The 16,760-nt window shown below is 37.1% G+C and overlaps 3 protein-coding genes across 3 annotated transcripts; 2 read left to right on the forward strand and 1 right to left on the reverse strand.

Annotated features, from left to right (window-relative positions):
• Positions 1 to 470: 470 nt before the first annotated feature.
• On the reverse strand, positions 471 to 10,336 carry LOC106718350 (guanylate cyclase soluble subunit beta-1). The gene is made up of 14 exons (XM_045683472.1): positions 10,316 to 10,336; positions 10,126 to 10,199; positions 7,709 to 7,809; positions 7,502 to 7,620; positions 7,166 to 7,321; positions 6,942 to 7,095; positions 6,666 to 6,820; positions 6,422 to 6,553; positions 6,103 to 6,185; positions 5,752 to 5,922; positions 4,962 to 5,199; positions 4,310 to 4,447; positions 3,966 to 4,123; positions 471 to 780 (listed from the first exon to the last, which is right to left on the reverse strand). The coding sequence occupies exons 1-14, from the start codon at positions 10,316 to 10,318 to the stop codon at positions 660 to 662; spliced, it is 1,803 nt and encodes a 600-aa protein (XP_045539428.1). The 5' UTR covers positions 10,319 to 10,336; the 3' UTR covers positions 471 to 659.
• Positions 1,749 to 3,457, forward strand: LOC106718351. Its single transcript, XM_014512419.2, has 3 exons — positions 1,749 to 2,009; positions 2,247 to 2,480; positions 2,761 to 3,457. The coding sequence occupies exons 1-3, from the start codon at positions 1,880 to 1,882 to the stop codon at positions 3,420 to 3,422; spliced, it is 1,026 nt and encodes a 341-aa protein (XP_014367905.2). The 5' UTR covers positions 1,749 to 1,879; the 3' UTR covers positions 3,423 to 3,457.
• On the forward strand, positions 7,999 to 9,329 carry LOC123722260. The gene is made up of 2 exons (XM_045683473.1): positions 7,999 to 8,209; positions 8,462 to 9,329. Exon 2 carries the CDS (start codon positions 8,462 to 8,464, stop codon positions 9,137 to 9,139), a length of 678 nt encoding a protein of 225 aa, XP_045539429.1. The 5' UTR covers positions 7,999 to 8,209; the 3' UTR covers positions 9,140 to 9,329.
• Positions 10,337 to 16,760: the final 6,424 nt, after the last annotated feature.

Below are 16,760 nucleotides of genomic sequence, written 5' to 3' on the forward strand. Positions count from 1 at the left end.
CATAAAACGAATAGTAAAATAGTTAGTATAGTTATTGAAGTGATTTGATAGGAAATTTTTTGATTTAAAATTCAGCTGTTTACCCATATTAAAATTGTAAAGATAAACTCTAAAACAATAGTAACAATAAAACAGAAATAACATTAAGATAGTGATCTATATGTGTAATAAACAAGAGACTTACATCTTTGGATAAAAACTACTATAACATACTATATTTATGACGTCACAATTTCGCGCTATTTTATATCTGAAACGTATTGTATTTTGACATTATATAGCAGTATAATCAAACATCAAGTGAAAATGAAATTTCTTATAGTGTAACGCACTTCTCTGACCTGGTGAGACTACTACGCGTTTAGTTTTGTCAGAAAATATGTAAAACCTACATTGACAATGAAAATGACATAATGACACTTTTTTTTAAATTGAGACGAGGGCGCTAGTGAGCTTTCACAATGTAGTTATAATAATGCCCCCGGGTTCAGATATCCTTGTCGGTCCTTATTCAAAAACAATGACAAACGAGACAAGACAGCTTCAGTTCTTAGGATTTTGTAGCACTTTGACATTGACCGATGGTTCTAATGAGGTATTTTAATTTAGTGTCAGTTATCCCCACCGGGTTAGATAGAAATGTCAGTGTAGATAAATGTTTAAATCTTCTTTCTAGTCAGGAACCAGGTCTGCATCGGTTCGGCTTTGCCCTTCATGGAAACATGACCGCGATATGTCAGCTCGAATTGATCATCGTAATTATCTTCTCCCATCAGGCAGCTGTGAAAATACGCATTATCATTTAAAATGTATAATTTTTCATGTTATTAACAAACATTATATTACGATTGGAAAGTGTGTAAAGACGCGCAGAATTAAGAAAAAAAAAAAAAGTAGCATACGATATGATCGCGGGCATCAGCTACCTTCCCGTTAAAGTACCGTCAAAATAAGTCCAGACGTTCCGGAGATTACCCGGAACAAATGCAGCATTGCGGACAGACAGTCAGACAAGAATTTTAAAAAATGTTTTTCAGCTACGCAAATACATCATGTTTTTTTTATAAAAGAAGGGGGCAAACGAGCAGCGGGAACACCAAGGTGTTCATCGATGCCCATGAACAACTGCAATACCAGAGGAATCGCAGATGCGTTGCCGGCCTTTGAGATGGTGATACGCTCGCTTCTTGAAGGACTCTAAGACACAGCGAATACGAAATGTGTACGAAATATGTTTTTTTTCGATATTACATACATACACTCCAATTTTATGAATGCGTACAGATTATCATCTCCCTGTCCTCATCCCACCCATGAAGGATCGGCGCGACAGGTTATCGTCCTTCGGATCGATCTATCTTTCGTAATTTATTTGGGCGGTAAGTATGATACAATAATTTTTGAATGATGAGAGAAGCATCTTGAGCACCAAACCATGAAAAATCCAACAGAAATGATGTACACATTTCCTGAGATCCTCAAAACGTTATTCATATGCCAATTCGATACAATGTGAAAATTTTACTAAAAGTCTTTGAGAACTACGAGTATTAATGACCATGGATAGAACATTCAAAGGCTTCCCATCAACGTAACCTTAGGTAAGTGGATTTTACTGCACTTACAAGTTTTCAGAATAAAAACGAGGGGAAAATTAACTGATTTCCGTTTACAACTATTCGAACCATGAGACGCGTAGGGTCAACTACATTTAGTTCCTAAATTTTTTGTTTTAAATATGTGCTTTATACATCTCGTTTGAATAATCTGTGTATAATGTTGAAATGTCATTTGCCAAAATCATAATAGTGTGTTTACTATTTATTTAATTTTGTAAATATATGAGTTTTTTCACTAAAAGCAATAATTCTTCGTAAAAATGGACGCGTTCATGGATTATTATTTCGAGGAGGTGTTCAGTGATTTGGATCGTGACAGTTTAAATGAGCGATACAAAAGGCGGGAACTTGTTGAATATTTTAATTCCGTTATATCAGGATGTGCAAAAGGTTTATATTTATGTATTCTGGTTGAATTCAGGCACGTATTTTAATCAATATTATTTCGATTATTCGATAATTCGAATTATCCAGAATTCATTAATTTATTATTTTTTAACAGTGAACGCAAAGGTCATGCCTAAATTCAGCTAAACTATATATTTTTATAGCTTACTTATTCTTTATATATTTTTAATGTTTTTACATATTTTTTCTTGCTGTATAGGCTATAATTTTTTTTTCTAGGACAAAATGAGTCTGATAATGTGACATGCAAGAATTTCGTTACATCAGCATTACGTTACCATAATAATTGTAAATCTAAAAATGGAGATGTATGTTTAATGGGGAAGTACCACAACTTATTGTACATTGCAATGAAATTATCATTTGACTGGAGTCTACAGGATAATGGTGTGGTCGCAGCTTTATTGGATGAACTGTACGCATGCGAAAGAACTTTTGAAAGAATTTTTTTAGGTAAGCCTGCTAACATGTACTACCATTTTAGGAATTATTGAAACATTATTCAATCCATTTTAATTGTGAAGTTTCACTGCATTTAAGTGACAATTATATTTATGAATGTTCTAGAAATAACTTAATTTTGCGAATAACTATAAAATAAACGAAATGAAAAAACCTTGCCAGGATAAAGTAGTGATATAGCGTTAATGTTGCCTACATTAACGTTATTTCAAAACTCGTTGAGTGACCTCATTTATTGTTAACTGAATAAATAGATGTTTATATTTTCTAGGAGCAATTTTTGGTACTTCAGCCCCGTATTTCTTGGCGGGTTGGAAATCAGACTTCATGGATAGAGAAGAGAACGTATCAGCACTTGTATTCTTCCTCGATCACGCGACCAATGCAAATTTAGAGTTCAAAGAGGGTAATAAATCATATCGCTTTATAGATGTGCCTTTAGAAAGCTGTGGAAAAGCGTCACCAGTCAGAGTGGTCATACAAATGGGAGCTGCTGAAATTTTAATGATACTACTTCGATTTGGTGCAAGGATTACTTCAGACCATGTTTCAACTAACCCTATAGAATCTATTTTAGATCGATTGAAGGAATATAATAGAAAATATCCTTACAAATTAGTCACTTGCTTGAAATTAGCACTAAGGGCCGTTCCTAGGTTACATCTGACAGTCGATAAGACAGCGTTTAAGCATTTAGAATTACCTGATGATTATAATTACGATCGGAAAATTGCATTGGAAAAGTATACTGAAATTTTAGAGGACCATTTATTACCTTGTTCAAGATGTGGTTTGAAACCTGTAGAACTAAAACATTTATGCAGATGTCTAATACGACAGATGCTTTGGAAAAATTTCGAACTACCCTTTGGTATACATAAATTACCTATACCGATGCCATTGAAGAAATATTTAGATTTACTAGATGACTAGTTGATTGTTTAGTGGTCAAAAGCCTTGAATATTTACAAGGATCTATTTTAATTTAGTTGTTAAATTAGTTGTTACATTATTCAAAAATGTTCTTTATTGGAGTTAATAATGATTATACGTATTATAACCAATATTTTGTTATAAGATGGAATTTATACTAATAATTTATGGAGTGCAAAAATAAAAATGTTATTTTATACATATAATGTTTCATTGTACCACTTAAATAAATGTCTCACTAATATTATATATAAATGCAAATGTTTATATGGATGGATGGATCTTGATGAAATTTGGCACAGATGTAGAACATAGCCTGGAACACATAGGCTATTTATAACGTTTTTTTAACTCAGCGTGGACGGAGTGGTGGACGTCAGTTAGTAATTTTATAAATCGGAATATTTGGATTCATTTTTGTTAGAAGGTATCTCCTGTACGGCTGCACGAAGAACACACAAGCTATTTTTTCTATTACAAAATGACTACCTAAAGGAACGATTGGACTAGTTTTTATCGGAGTTGTTGGCGTTAATTTATAACCTGTAAGTGTCCTCGCTGACATTGATGGTGCCGGGCACGCCGGTGGTCTCACAGCGGCTGGTCAAGTTGACGGTGTTGCCGAACAGACAGTAGCGCGGCATGCGGTGACCGATCACACCTGTCACCACTTCCCCGGAGTGGATGCCGATTGTTATACCCTGATTAAGTTAGCATTTATCGATTTAACAATAATAGAGACCGCAGCAGTATTACTTTGGTAGACACGAGTGAAGTGGAAGTAATTCCGCGTTTCGACTGATTATATTTGCCGGAGACCAAATGTTAGTAACCTATGTTTCTTACTAGAACAAAATGAATTTAAAAATAAATATATTCAAACTTACAACAGGCTCGTTGTCGACAGTGACGGTCTTGGAGAGGTCCATCATCTCCAGCGCCAGCAGACAGATGTGCTTGGCGTGCGACACCTGGTACTCGGGCAGGCCCGACACCGCCATGTACTTGTCTCCCACTGTCTCCACCTGAATACATTTTTGGGGATTTATTGTAATGTCCTCTGTCTCACAGCGTGGACTAGCATCGACTACATTTAGTATCAGCGTGGAATAACGACTACATTTAGTATCAACGTGGAATAACGACTATATTTAGTATCAACGTGGAATAACGACTACATTTACAATAGTATCAGCGTGGAATAACGACTACATTTAGTATCAACGTGGAATAACGACTATATTTAGTATCAGCGTGGAATAACAACGACTACATTTAGTATCAGCGTGGAATAACAACGACTACATTTAGTATCAGCGTGGAATAACAACGACTACATTTAGTATCATGACTAAATTTAGTAATCGTTACAGAGTTGTATCTAATATGCCATCTTGCGATATATTCCAAGCATGTTTTAGCTCAACAGTTGTTTTTCTAACATTCTGACATTCAAATAAAGTTTCTCGCTCATAATGGGTCTCAGTATTCTATTGACAATCTCAACCAGTAGTTACATGAGAACAGGGAACAATTCACCTTATAAACGTTAGGATTCTTCTTGGGGTCTGTGAGGACGTCAAAGGCGGTGTAGAGGTCATTGAGCATGCGCACTATCTTCATGGCGCCCTTGTGGTCGGTGTTGCGGGCGCAGTAGTTGGCGAACCCCACGATGCCGCTGAAGAGGAGTGTGACGGGGTCGTAGCGGCGCGCGGGCACGGGCCGGCGGTGACGCAGCTCCGTCGCCACGCTGATCGGCAGCACCGAGTACAGGAGTCTGACAAATTTAACATAAAGCGAATCATTATTTGTACGCTCTTATATAAGAAATAAGGTATTCATCTTAATAATATTATAAATCCGTATGTATGGATGGATGGATGGATGGATGTTTGTTTGCTTGAAGGTATCGCCGGAACGGATGATGAATTTTATACAGATGTAGAACATAGTCTGGAAGAACACAAAGACTACTTGATAAGTTTTTTAATTGTGCACGGACAGAGTCGCATGCGACAGCTAGTTAATATTCTATTGAAAAGGTCAATTAGTACTCAAGGTTATTAAGAAAGAGGAAGCAGAAATAAATATTTTGGATCTGAAAAAAGTAAAAATAATGTTGAAAAAATCTACTGAATATTTTAAAATTTGTTTTCAAAATAATTACGACAGAATGAAGTTTTATTTTTAGAAGGGTAAGCTTAGGCCCATGGATTTTGTTAGATGTCCCTGGGAGTCGATAATCATCTCGGTGTTCCCGTAGTTAGTTTGGCCCCTTCTTTTATAGAAAAGCTTAAACTTTTATTTTTTTTCCAGAATCAGCGTTCACCTGTCGGTCTTCTGCTTCTCGGAGTCGAGTTCGCGGAACGTCTGCTGCAGCTTGTCGGTGAGCACTTCGAGACTCTGCGTCAGTTTGTAATCTGCCTCGAACTGCTCCGACATCAGCACGAGGTCGCGCGTCGCGTCGTGCAGCGGAATGTCGGAGATGCACAGCCCGCGACTGCGGAGTCACTACTAGATTAATTCAGAGTTAATAATTGGGTTTCGTAAATGTATTTTGTATGTAAGATAAGTTTTTTTATTAGCCAAAATTATCTTAACACATTATTTGGTTTATTAGAAACAGGTGAGTACACAGAAGGCTTTTTTATTCATAGCTAATAATAAGGAAAGATCTTACCGAGTCAAATCATCGAGATTAGTTACGCTGGGATAACACTGGAATACAATCACATCGGTTTCTGGAATGTACAGCATTTGACCCTGGAATAAGAAATCATTACATAGAAAGCTCAGCCTATTGTGAGACAAATTTCTAGCATCAATAAATGATTGATTGACGGTGAAATCACTCATTTTATCAGTGTAGTAAAATAATTATCACGTACAGTTGATTTATTAACGAAAAATCATTCAAAACCGTGGTTTAAATACTATTTCTAGCTTGTCCTTTCACCCTGTGACTCCTCTTCGCCTAATAAAATAAAAAAAAATTGTACCTTGAGACGAAGGGAAGCGATGTCTTCATGTGGGTCAGTGACGTTCATTTCCTCTGGCTTGGTCTTCAACACGTACACAGTATTAATATGAGCGAGGACGTTCAGGAATGTCATCTCCAAATGAGGTCGAACCTTAAATTCAAATACAAATTCTTATAGTAACAATAACTTTCCTAATAAAAACACAGAACAATGAATATTGTTGGTATGGATGCGGTAATAACTCATAGTTTGATTGACTTACCGTATCCAAGACATCGGTGATCTTACATCCGGGTGTGGTGACGCGCGGCAAGAGACGGGAGACAGTGCGGCCCGCTTGCACGATGTTCAGCTCGCGGTCGAACATCAGGTGGAATGGGAACACGCGGCAGAACGTCGCCGGACTTACTTTAGGCTCTACAATTTACAACAATATGAGCATAAAAACAAACATGTCAAAAACGTATTTTTTGAATGGTAAATAAAAATTAATTAAAAAAAAATCATTAGATCAGCTATTTATTGTAATTCATTTTACCAAGAGACAATGTTTCGATCTCGGCAATCTCGGGAACTGACACTCGTCCCGGCGTCGAAGTCTCCGTTATCAGGAATTGTACATGGTCGCATTCTTCTTTCGTTTTCAATATCTCCACTTTCACTTCGGTATTGTGCAGCTTGCTAGCTACCGTCTGCAGAAAAAAAATCCGTTAAACGTATATGTGATGTGTTGTTACATTGATTGTGAACGAATGATATTACTTTAACAATCCCGATGACGATATGCTCAAGGCCGGGTCTGTCGGAGTAGTAGTGCAGCACGAGGGCGCCATCTTCCGGCCGCTCGGTGCAGCGGAATGATGGCGATCGCATGCCCGGGTACAGCGTGCCCAGGTGGTCGTGCAAACCGTCCAGATTCTGACAACATTACAGTCGATCATGTAATTTGTCAAAATGTCGACATCAAAATATTTGGTCGTGCAAACTCTGTCAATGACACAATGTCTAGAACACAACTTTAGGTGTACCGAGACGCAGAAGGGCTCTTTGTATCATACCGATGACCTTGGGCCGCCAAGATATTTGAATATTACTTACTTGTAAGAAATCTCGCGGATTGGCTCCTAGGACTTGCAAAATTTTATCATATCCAGAGTCCTGACAGAACTCGAAGAAAGTCCTACCAAATGACTCCAAGATTGCGTCGGCGGGGGTCTCTGAAAATATACATAACCGTGTTAATTATTTTCAATAACTAGCGTTGATTGAAGTAAATATAAGCAATTTATTGCTTTGTTAACTTACGTAGAATTTCAACAGCAGCAGTTATCAGATTGTAAGTTATTTCATCCTCGTAAATCTGACGAACAAGGAAGCTCCCTTCCATCGATACTGCAGCTTTCTTTCTGTAAGGACATTATACTAAATACAAATATTGCAATTTCATCCCGATGTTAATTACATGACGCAGACGAAAATTCAATGTGTAATCATAAGCTCCAATCTAGTTGCAGAAGAGACTATCAAGTTCCAATACAACATAACTAGCTGTCACCCACGAATCCATTCGCGCGGAATTAAAAAAACTTAACATAGCGTAGGGGAGGTCAGCTCAAAGCGGTCACAGGAGGCAAAGCGGTCATTATTAATTTTTCGGTTATTTGAAATGAGAGCGCGACGTTGCCGTTTTGTCACATAAGGAACCTCCCACCCCGCGCCAGGCAATCATTCGGTAGCGTTGGGAGCGATCACTTGACCACGGTGTCGAAAATAATATTTTTACATGTTTTGTTAAAAAAATGCAAGGTAAGTTCATCCTGTTTTGATCAGACCTCTTTATATTTAAATCCTTTTATGATAGGTATATTGTTTCTTATCTATTTGGCATGAGTTTTGCAAAATTTACTCAAACGTAAATGTATAAAAGTATGAGTGAGAGAGATTTAAAACAAAATGGCCGAATAAGGTAAAGCGGCGTGGGCAAAGCGGCCAACTGACCGCTTTGCCCATATTAAAAATATTATGGTTAGATAGATAATGCTAAATTATTTTATTTAGATGGTGAACAATTATAAGAGAAAAACCAGCCAGGCATCATGGGATGAAAATCTTATGGCACGGGCGATCAAAGAGATAAATGATAAGCGTGGATCTGTTAAGTCTATCGCACTTAAATATAATATTCCTCGCACTACTCTAAGAAGACACATTGCGACAGGATCTGCGAAAAAGAAACTTGGCAGATATAAAGCCGTGTTTACTCCACAGCAGGAAGAAGAACTCCTAGAGTACGTATTTCGTATGGATAATCTTTTCTTTGGACTAACAAAGGAGGAGTTTTTGCATCTCGTTTTCCAGTATGCTGAAGCAAACAATATTCCTAATCCTTTTAAGAACGGAACTGCCGGCCACGATTTTTACAAAGGATTTAGTAAGCGTCATCCTAATTTGACCTTACGACGATCTGAACCTACGTCTTTAGCCAGAGCCCGTGGATTTAACAGATCCCAAGTATATAGATTTTTTGACCTCCTTGAAACTGAAATTGAGAAGCACCAAATTGATGCTATGCCCCTCTATAATATGGACGAGACGGGTATTCAAACGTCTTCCAACAAACCACCTAGAGTTTTAACAAGACTGGGTAAAAAGGAAGTGGGTTTCATTGCCAGTACTGAGCGAGGAAGAACGACCACGACGACGATGGAGCGCCGCCTGGCACACAGACAACTGTAAGTGATAATGGGTGGACCAATGGCACTGTTTTCTTGGACTGGCTTCGTTTCTTCATAGATACAGTCCGTCCGACGGCAGAAAAAAAAGTACTGCTTATCATGGATTATCATGAGTCGCATAAATACTTACCAGCCTTAGAACTCGCCTCCAAGTGTCATGTCATATTTGTATCACTGGCACCACACACTACACACAGGATGAACCACTAGAGCTATGTGTTTATGGGTCATTAAGGACATATTTTGAGCGTAGTGTAGCGATTTTCAAGAAAACATATGTGGGTCGTATAATCAATCAAAAAGATGTCGCCAGATTGCCTTTAATAAATATGTAATGTTCTTTATACTTTTTGGACATTTTTATTTCGTCAAGTATGTTAAATGAAAATAAAAAAAAATCAATTAAACGCAGTATCTTTGGAGCTGGCCAATTTGCCCTTGCCCCCTGGCTGCTTTAGGCGGCTCCTCGGGCAAAGCGGTTTTTTTACAAGTTGCCGTAATTCAGTCATTATATGCTTAGTAATTCAATTTTGGAGACTTTAAATTTCACTAATCGTAAATTTCATAAACTCCTTTGCCATCAGTATAAAATTCTTGTGGAAAATCAATCGTTTGATAGGTTTTTTTTACCCAAAGTTAAGGTGGCCGCTTTGAACTGACCTCCCCTATGTGTTTTTCAAGACTAGGTTCTACATCTAAACCTAATATTAGCGCAATACATGCTTTCATGCATCCATGTTCTAAAGATACCTTGTAACAAATATCTATCCATCCATCTAAACATTCGCATTCATAGTACTAGTAAGCTATAATACGTTACGCACGAAGTTTAAACATAAAATATTAACACGATATAAACAGAGCACAAGCTAAGCAAAAAACTTGATCGATGACTTAAATCTCAAGTTGATCGCTTCTTCTTAAGTATGAATTCTTCAATATGAAAATACAGTAACAATATAGGGATAAAATTTAACAAAAACTTACTTAATTTTTTCCCATGTTTCCTCGCCAAATGACTTCAGAACGAGAAGTTCCAAAGCGTAGTTGACAAAACCGTACTGAGAAATATAAAACACAAATCATTTAAAAAATCTAAGAAAAATAATCTAGCCGAACAGACGACAAACAATCAAGTCACTCATGTATTTAGAAAATAGATTTGTATAAAACTAACCATTTTGAAATCCTCTTTTGCCTGAAAAAGAAAAAAAAAATATGAGATACAAAGCAATTTCATGTTACAGTTATAATCAAGAAAACACTGTATTTCTCTGAGAATAAAATTAATTTTCTTGTGCAACATAGTCTCGTTATCAGTTGGAACAAAGGCAAAAGGGGAATTTGCACAACTCTTATTAATTTTCTGCGTCTCGACGGACCAAGTGTTTCGATTGTAGCACAAATAACGTAAGGGAAAATTGCCTTTGTTATTAATAAAACAGTATTGTTTTAAATTGTTTACGGAAACCATCTTTTATACAGTTATTATGTGTAACATAGATTAGTATTTAACGAAAATTTAACGTTACTAAAGTCAATAAAAAAAGATATTAATAATATCATTTATCAAAATAATCCGTAAATGATGTTTAAAATAATGCGACAAACAACTTCTTTTTAAATGTGGCTCGTTTATAGAGACATCTATTTGCACAGTTATAGAATAGAAAACAGATTCTTAAACCGCTGAACAGATGGCGCTAGGAACCTAGAAAACAGTTCTATCAATGTTAAAATTAATTTGTTTATACATTAACAAATTATAGAAAAGTTAAGGGGTATTTTTGGCATTTTCAATTTGTTGTTCAAACAAAAATGTAAATGTTTTTGGGTTGCAGTTTATAGCTATTTGTGAATACATATTGAAATGAAAGATAAAGTAAGCAGATTACAAAGGCGTTTAAAATAACTTTAGCACTCTTATATTGTAAAGATGGAATGTAAATTTTAATTTTCTTAATGTTATTCTTTTCTCATTAAGAGCTTCTTTTTAGGGCCTAAATCAATTTAGATACAGTAATGGTTTAAATATAATGTTTCTTACCAGATTTAATCCCAATTTCCGTGATTATTACACTTGGTATACCTTGAGCATATGTAGTCGCACTGTATAGAAGCCTTATAATAATTTTAGTATGGAACACACTTACTATTTACCTTTTTCTGTAATCTTTGATAAAAATAACCTTTCACACAACCATCTACGCCAATGCCTTGGCGAAAACTGACATTTACGTTTATGATTATGTCGTTTGCTTACTGAACAAAACAGACGAATTAAGTTTGTTTCATAAAAATAATAAGAAATAGTTAGAATATTATCAATAAAAGGCAAAGCAAGGCTTATTTACTTTTAATATTAGTCTTTTCTCTAAGAACTAAGAATTTAATAATCCAATGTAGTTTTAAATTTCGAATCAACGCCATCTTAAATCTATACAGTAACATTTTAGTAAATTAACCGATAGATGGCAGTCAAAGTAGTATTTAGTGATGCAACGGAAGTGTCTTACCGGAAGCAGAAACGGAAACAGATGTCAAAAATAAATTTTAGCAGAAACGAAAACGGAAACGGATGCGGAAACAGAAGTGTAAATAATAATAAAAAAAACATATTTACAAAAATATTTTTTTGGGTAAAAACAGTTTGTATTCGTTTTTAATTTATTAAGGCATTGGATATCGGTGTACTTTAGCCTTCAATGTATGTATTTTTACTGCGCTGCAATAAGTTAAAATACGCGTTTTTTTTATTTATTTTCAGGAAACAAAATTACACTATTTACAAATTAATGTTCGCCAAACCACTCGTGTTGACAAACGACAAATATATTTATTTATTAATACATTCACTGCTGACCACTCGGATCCGAGTGGGCGATGATGATCCCTAACGCTCAAGCGCAAAAAATGTGTTTTTTATTGAAATAATTATAATAACATAATTAATTTATCTATATGTTCAGCATTCCCAGATACTAAATAAAAATTCATCATAAAAAGTTTTGGCTCCCTGCTGTTACATTTTTTTATTTTGTAAACAGTGAATGTGTTAAGTATCAAATACACCAAATCTAGATTAGAAAAAGATATAATTATTAGGCGTCGGTGGCTCGTGGCACTTGACTTGCAATCTGCAGGGCCTGGGTTCGAATCCCGCCGTGTCCCGCAATGTGTTTTTCGATTTTCGATTTACATATGTACATTTATCCGACGTTCTTAGGTGAAGGAAAACGTAGTGATGCTGCCTGCACATATCTGAGAAAAAATTCAATGATATGTGTGAAGTCAACCCGCTCTGGGCCAGCGTGGTTGACTATGGCGTAGTCACCCCTAATTTGGGGCAGGCTCCGAGCCCCTCAGTGGGGATGCATAGTGAGCTGATGATAATAATGATGATGATATATTACATGGTTATCACTTATTCAAAAGTACATTTAATAACTCGTAAGTATGAAATAGTCACATTTTGCCAGTTGTCAAATTTTATATGGACAACAACTAGACAGTTCACTCCAGCAAGAGAAACTGATTGTTTCAAACAGCAGCAGAAAATATTACGCGCTTAAATTCACAAAATAGAACGTAAACAAACAAATGCGACAAGTGCCGAAAGGCCGCGCACGGACTGCCCGTCTCGCGCCGCGCATTTGGATCTCTCAGGTGTCGTAAAGTTCCGTTTTATCTCCGTTATAAAAGTTTCGGAAACAGAAGCAGAAACGGATGTTGAAAAGCACGCGGAACTTCCGCACTTGCGGAAACGGAAACAGACATCCGTTGCATCACTAGTATAAATGAAACTAAGATATGTAAAATTTATACTATTTATAAAATTGGAGTGTCTGTATGTAATATCGAGAAAAAATATCATATTTCTTACACGTAATGTATTTGCGTTGGTGGTAAAGAAAAACCAATTTTTGTTTGTCTATATGTTTGTCTGCAAGGCCGCGTTTGTTACGGGTACTTGATAAAGATTTTGACGGGAAGGTAACTGATGCACGCTGTCATATCATAGGTATTATTACCAATATTGACATAATTTTTGTTAATTCTGCGCTGACGAAGTCGCGGGCGACCGCTAGTTGAGTTATAAAATCAGGGATTAAAACTGGCTATTAATTGGATTTAGGAGTGTCTTGTACTAAAACGCGTCGTCGGCGTCGACAAATTAGAAGGAAAATCAGTTATAAGTAAAGGAAAACTTCTAATTAATACTCCAAATGCAAGGTACAATGAACTATTAAAAGAGCTTTTCAACAACAACAACAGTTTTTTGGTAACAAGCATTTTACCTTTGTAAACTTAACTATTCAATTAATATTTATAAATGCGAATGTTTAGATAGATGGATGTTTGTTTGAAGGTATCTCCGGAACAACTCAACGGATCTTGATGAAATTTGGCACAGATGTAGAATATAGTCTGGAAGAATACATAGACTAATTATTAAGTTTTTGTTAATTCCGCGCGGACGGAGTCGCAGGAAAATAGTTTTATATTTTAATAAATCTAACATTTGGGACAAAATAAGTGAAAAGCCGTCAATTTGTTACCTTGACAGGGTTCATTAGTTCCACACATAATTGCAATCGTGTAAAGTGCTTTTGGGAATAGACAAGCTAGATGGTCTTTAGGAGTATTACGTCGTAGAAATCATAGTGTTACGGCATCGCTGCTTGCTGGTTTCCTTAATAAGTACTAAGTACTTCGATAGATTTAGTTTTTGGCATTATACACAGTAAAAATTAATTATCTAAAACTAACTGTCGCCCGCGACTCGGATTAAAAAAAAAAACTTTATTAGTAGCCTAAGTGTTCTTTCATTTTGTGTTCTACATCTGTGCCAAATTTCATCATTCAAAATCACTTTAGAAAAATATGTTATCATAGAATATAGACCTATCGGTCTTTCCATCAATAAAACAGTAACACTGCCATTTTGATTGATAATAAACCTATTATAATAGGAAGGCTTTTTATTAAAACTTTTAGCCACTGAACTATTATAATAATAGTAATAAAAGAAAAACATTAAACTGAAATATATTAGACGTAAACATTATCCGATATAAATATTTACAGAGCAATGAATCTTTTTGATGCGTCGATCTCACATGGCGACATAGGAATATGTCGATCAAGGACTTTAGTATGCGGTTTTTATTTTACAACAAAAATAAAATGTTTGTGTACATTTGATGACTTATTTGATTTAATGTCCTATGTCCTATATCCGTAGTGGGGCAGAGGGCGTCCACAGTGTGCTACAGCTCGCTCTATCTTGGGCTCTGCGTTTGGTCTCGAACCATGTCAGCCCGATTGTCTTTATGTCGGCTGCCACTGAGCACCGCCAAGTTTGTTTAGGACGACCACGTCTTCTTGTTCCTAGCGGGATCCACTCCAGGGCCTCCTTGGGAATATGACTAGGATCCCGACGAAGCTTGTGGCCAATCGGCTGTTCTCTACTACATGCCAAAAGTTCACATATACACATTAGTACTCATTTGATAATTTTGAAATATAATACTTATGACTTCTTCAGTGTTTTCTAGTTAACCCAAAATTGAATTGTATAGACTCGTGTTTATGTCAAATTCCGAAGAATTCATTTACCGTTGTTAAAATATATACACTTGTACTGCTCTTTAGACTTCTAGAGGATAAATTAGTTATATAAGAATACTAGCTGTCGCCCGCGACTCCATCCACGTGGATTTAAAAAAACATAATTATGCTCTACATCTATGCGAAACTACATTGAGATCCGTTGAGTCGTTTTGAAGATACCTTCAAACAAACATCCATCCATCTAAACATTCTCATTTATAATATTAGTAAGAAGTAAGATAATGTAGTCATTTCTGAACAAAGCGGCTAACAAGTCGAAAATGTCAAAGAATTTAATAAATCTATCGTCAAACAGCGAACTCGGAGCCTATAATTTCCAAAAAGTGTGACCATTATATACGCACGAATAAATCCAAGGGATCGTTCATTTGAATAACGTTTCTATCAATGGGAACAGTTTGTATAAAGTATGGGTTTTTGGCTAGTAAGGAATTTTTTCACAGTATTTGGACTTGGGAAAATAATGCTAAGTTTGAAGTAGGTTCAAGATGATGGGATAAGTTTCGGTAGGGAGAAGAAGTTAAGTGACTATTTAATTATTCTGAATTGTTCACTTTGCTATTTTAGCGAAACTTATATGTACTAAAAAAAATATATTATAAAACAGTAATTGAGAAATAAAACGCTGAAAGTAACTTTATGCGTGTAATCGGGCAGTAATTCGCCTTAATTAATTTTACAGTAAACGTAATCTAAATGATTAATCACTGTTTGCCTTGAGGAGGCATTTACAGTTTCACCGGGCTTGAGGTGGCCGGGCGCAGATGGCGCTTAGCCTAAACCTCGTTTAAGAGTAACTAGGCTCGAGGGCTCCCTCAGGACCTCGGCTCGGGCTGTTACTTCGTTATTATTACCGGATTGGGAGGTCACCGAGCTCTTAGGTCGCTTCGGTGGACGCTCCATGGAGTGACTGGGCGCAAGGGCCCCCGAGAGGGGACCTCGGCTTGGGCTGTCACTCATTACGCGTTTAGCATTCCGATTCAAGGGTGCCCGAGAAGGCCGAACCTCGGCTTGATCGGTTGCTATTATCTGATTGCTATTATTAATACAGCTAACATTACTACCACTTCGGAAAGCGTTAGCGCTGGGAGAAGAAGTGGCGGAAGAAGCTCCAGCAACGCTTCTACTATTAATAGGAGAAAACCTGCCTGCTATGAGGCCGTATCGCGAGAATGATTGCCGCAGCCGACATCGACTGCGGCGTGTAATCTGTGTGTGATTTTTGAGTTTAGCCTGGGCGATAGTAATTGCATCGTCTTGAAAGTCAAGAACGTGGCTAGGTCTACGATAATCCCGACGAAACTTACCGAGCGCGATTGGATTGTAGGTGGCGGCACCTACAACTAGCGGATTAGGATGACCGACGGCAGAGTCAAAATAACGACGCGACGCCAACTTCAGGTGTTGGGCAATGGTGGGCAAGTCCAAGTCTATATGGAGATCGCTGTTGCGCATGTACCACGGGGCTCCCGTGGCTCTACGCAAGAATCTATTCTGAATCACCTGAAGTCGATGTATATGTTTCGGGGCGATGTGCGCGAATACCGCACTAGTATATGTCATGACGGGACGAACTACTGATTTATAGAGTGTCACCTTGTTCCGAAGAGACATTTTACTCTTTCTATTAATCAACGCGGAAAGACGACCTAGGATGAAAGCCGCGCGGTTCCTGACCCGGGTCACATGAGCGGAGAAGTTAAGTTTAGAGTCTAATATGACACCTAAGTATTTCACTTGGTCTTCCCAAGGTATTGGGCTGTCCATGAGTTTAATGGACGGAAGAGCAGCCCCTTTCTGGCGTGAAAAGTAGAGCGCCGTGCTTTTGCTAGGATTAATTTCGATCCTCCATTTCCGAAACCAGGCACCTAACGTGTTGGCAGCGGTTTGGAGACGTCGACATATAGCTTCGTGTGAACGACCAGATGTGTATACGCAGGTGTCATCGGCGAATAGAGCAAGCTCTACGCCGTGTACGCGGGGAATGT

The sequence above is a fragment of the Papilio machaon genome, chromosome 22 (assembly GCF_912999745.1).
Source record: "Papilio machaon chromosome 22, ilPapMach1.1, whole genome shotgun sequence".
Taxonomy (NCBI): domain Eukaryota; kingdom Metazoa; phylum Arthropoda; class Insecta; order Lepidoptera; family Papilionidae; genus Papilio; species Papilio machaon.

Excerpts from the sequence above, each read along its gene's own strand:
- LOC106718351 (XM_014512419.2), top strand. The coding sequence starts at position 1,880 with ATGGACGCGTTCATGGATTATTATTTCGAGGAGGTGTTCAGTGATTTG. Across the intron at positions 2,010-2,246 it reads TATATCAGGATGTGCAAAAG|GACAAAATGAGTCTGATAAT; the intron begins GTTTATATTTAT and ends TTTTTTTTCTAG. Across the intron at positions 2,481-2,760 it reads TTTTGAAAGAATTTTTTTAG|GAGCAATTTTTGGTACTTCA; the intron begins GTAAGCCTGCTA and ends TATATTTTCTAG.
- LOC123722260 (XM_045683473.1), top strand. The coding sequence starts at position 8,462 with ATGGTGAACAATTATAAGAGAAAAACCAGCCAGGCATCATGGGATGAA.
- LOC106718350 (XM_045683472.1), bottom strand. Across the intron at positions 4,448-4,961 it reads AGAATCCTAACGTTTATAAG|GTGGAGACAGTGGGAGACAA; the intron begins GTGAATTGTTCC and ends AAATGTATTCAG. Across the intron at positions 781-3,965 it reads GTCAGCGAGGACACTTACAG|CTGCCTGATGGGAGAAGATA; the intron begins GTTATAAATTAA and ends GTATTTTCACAG.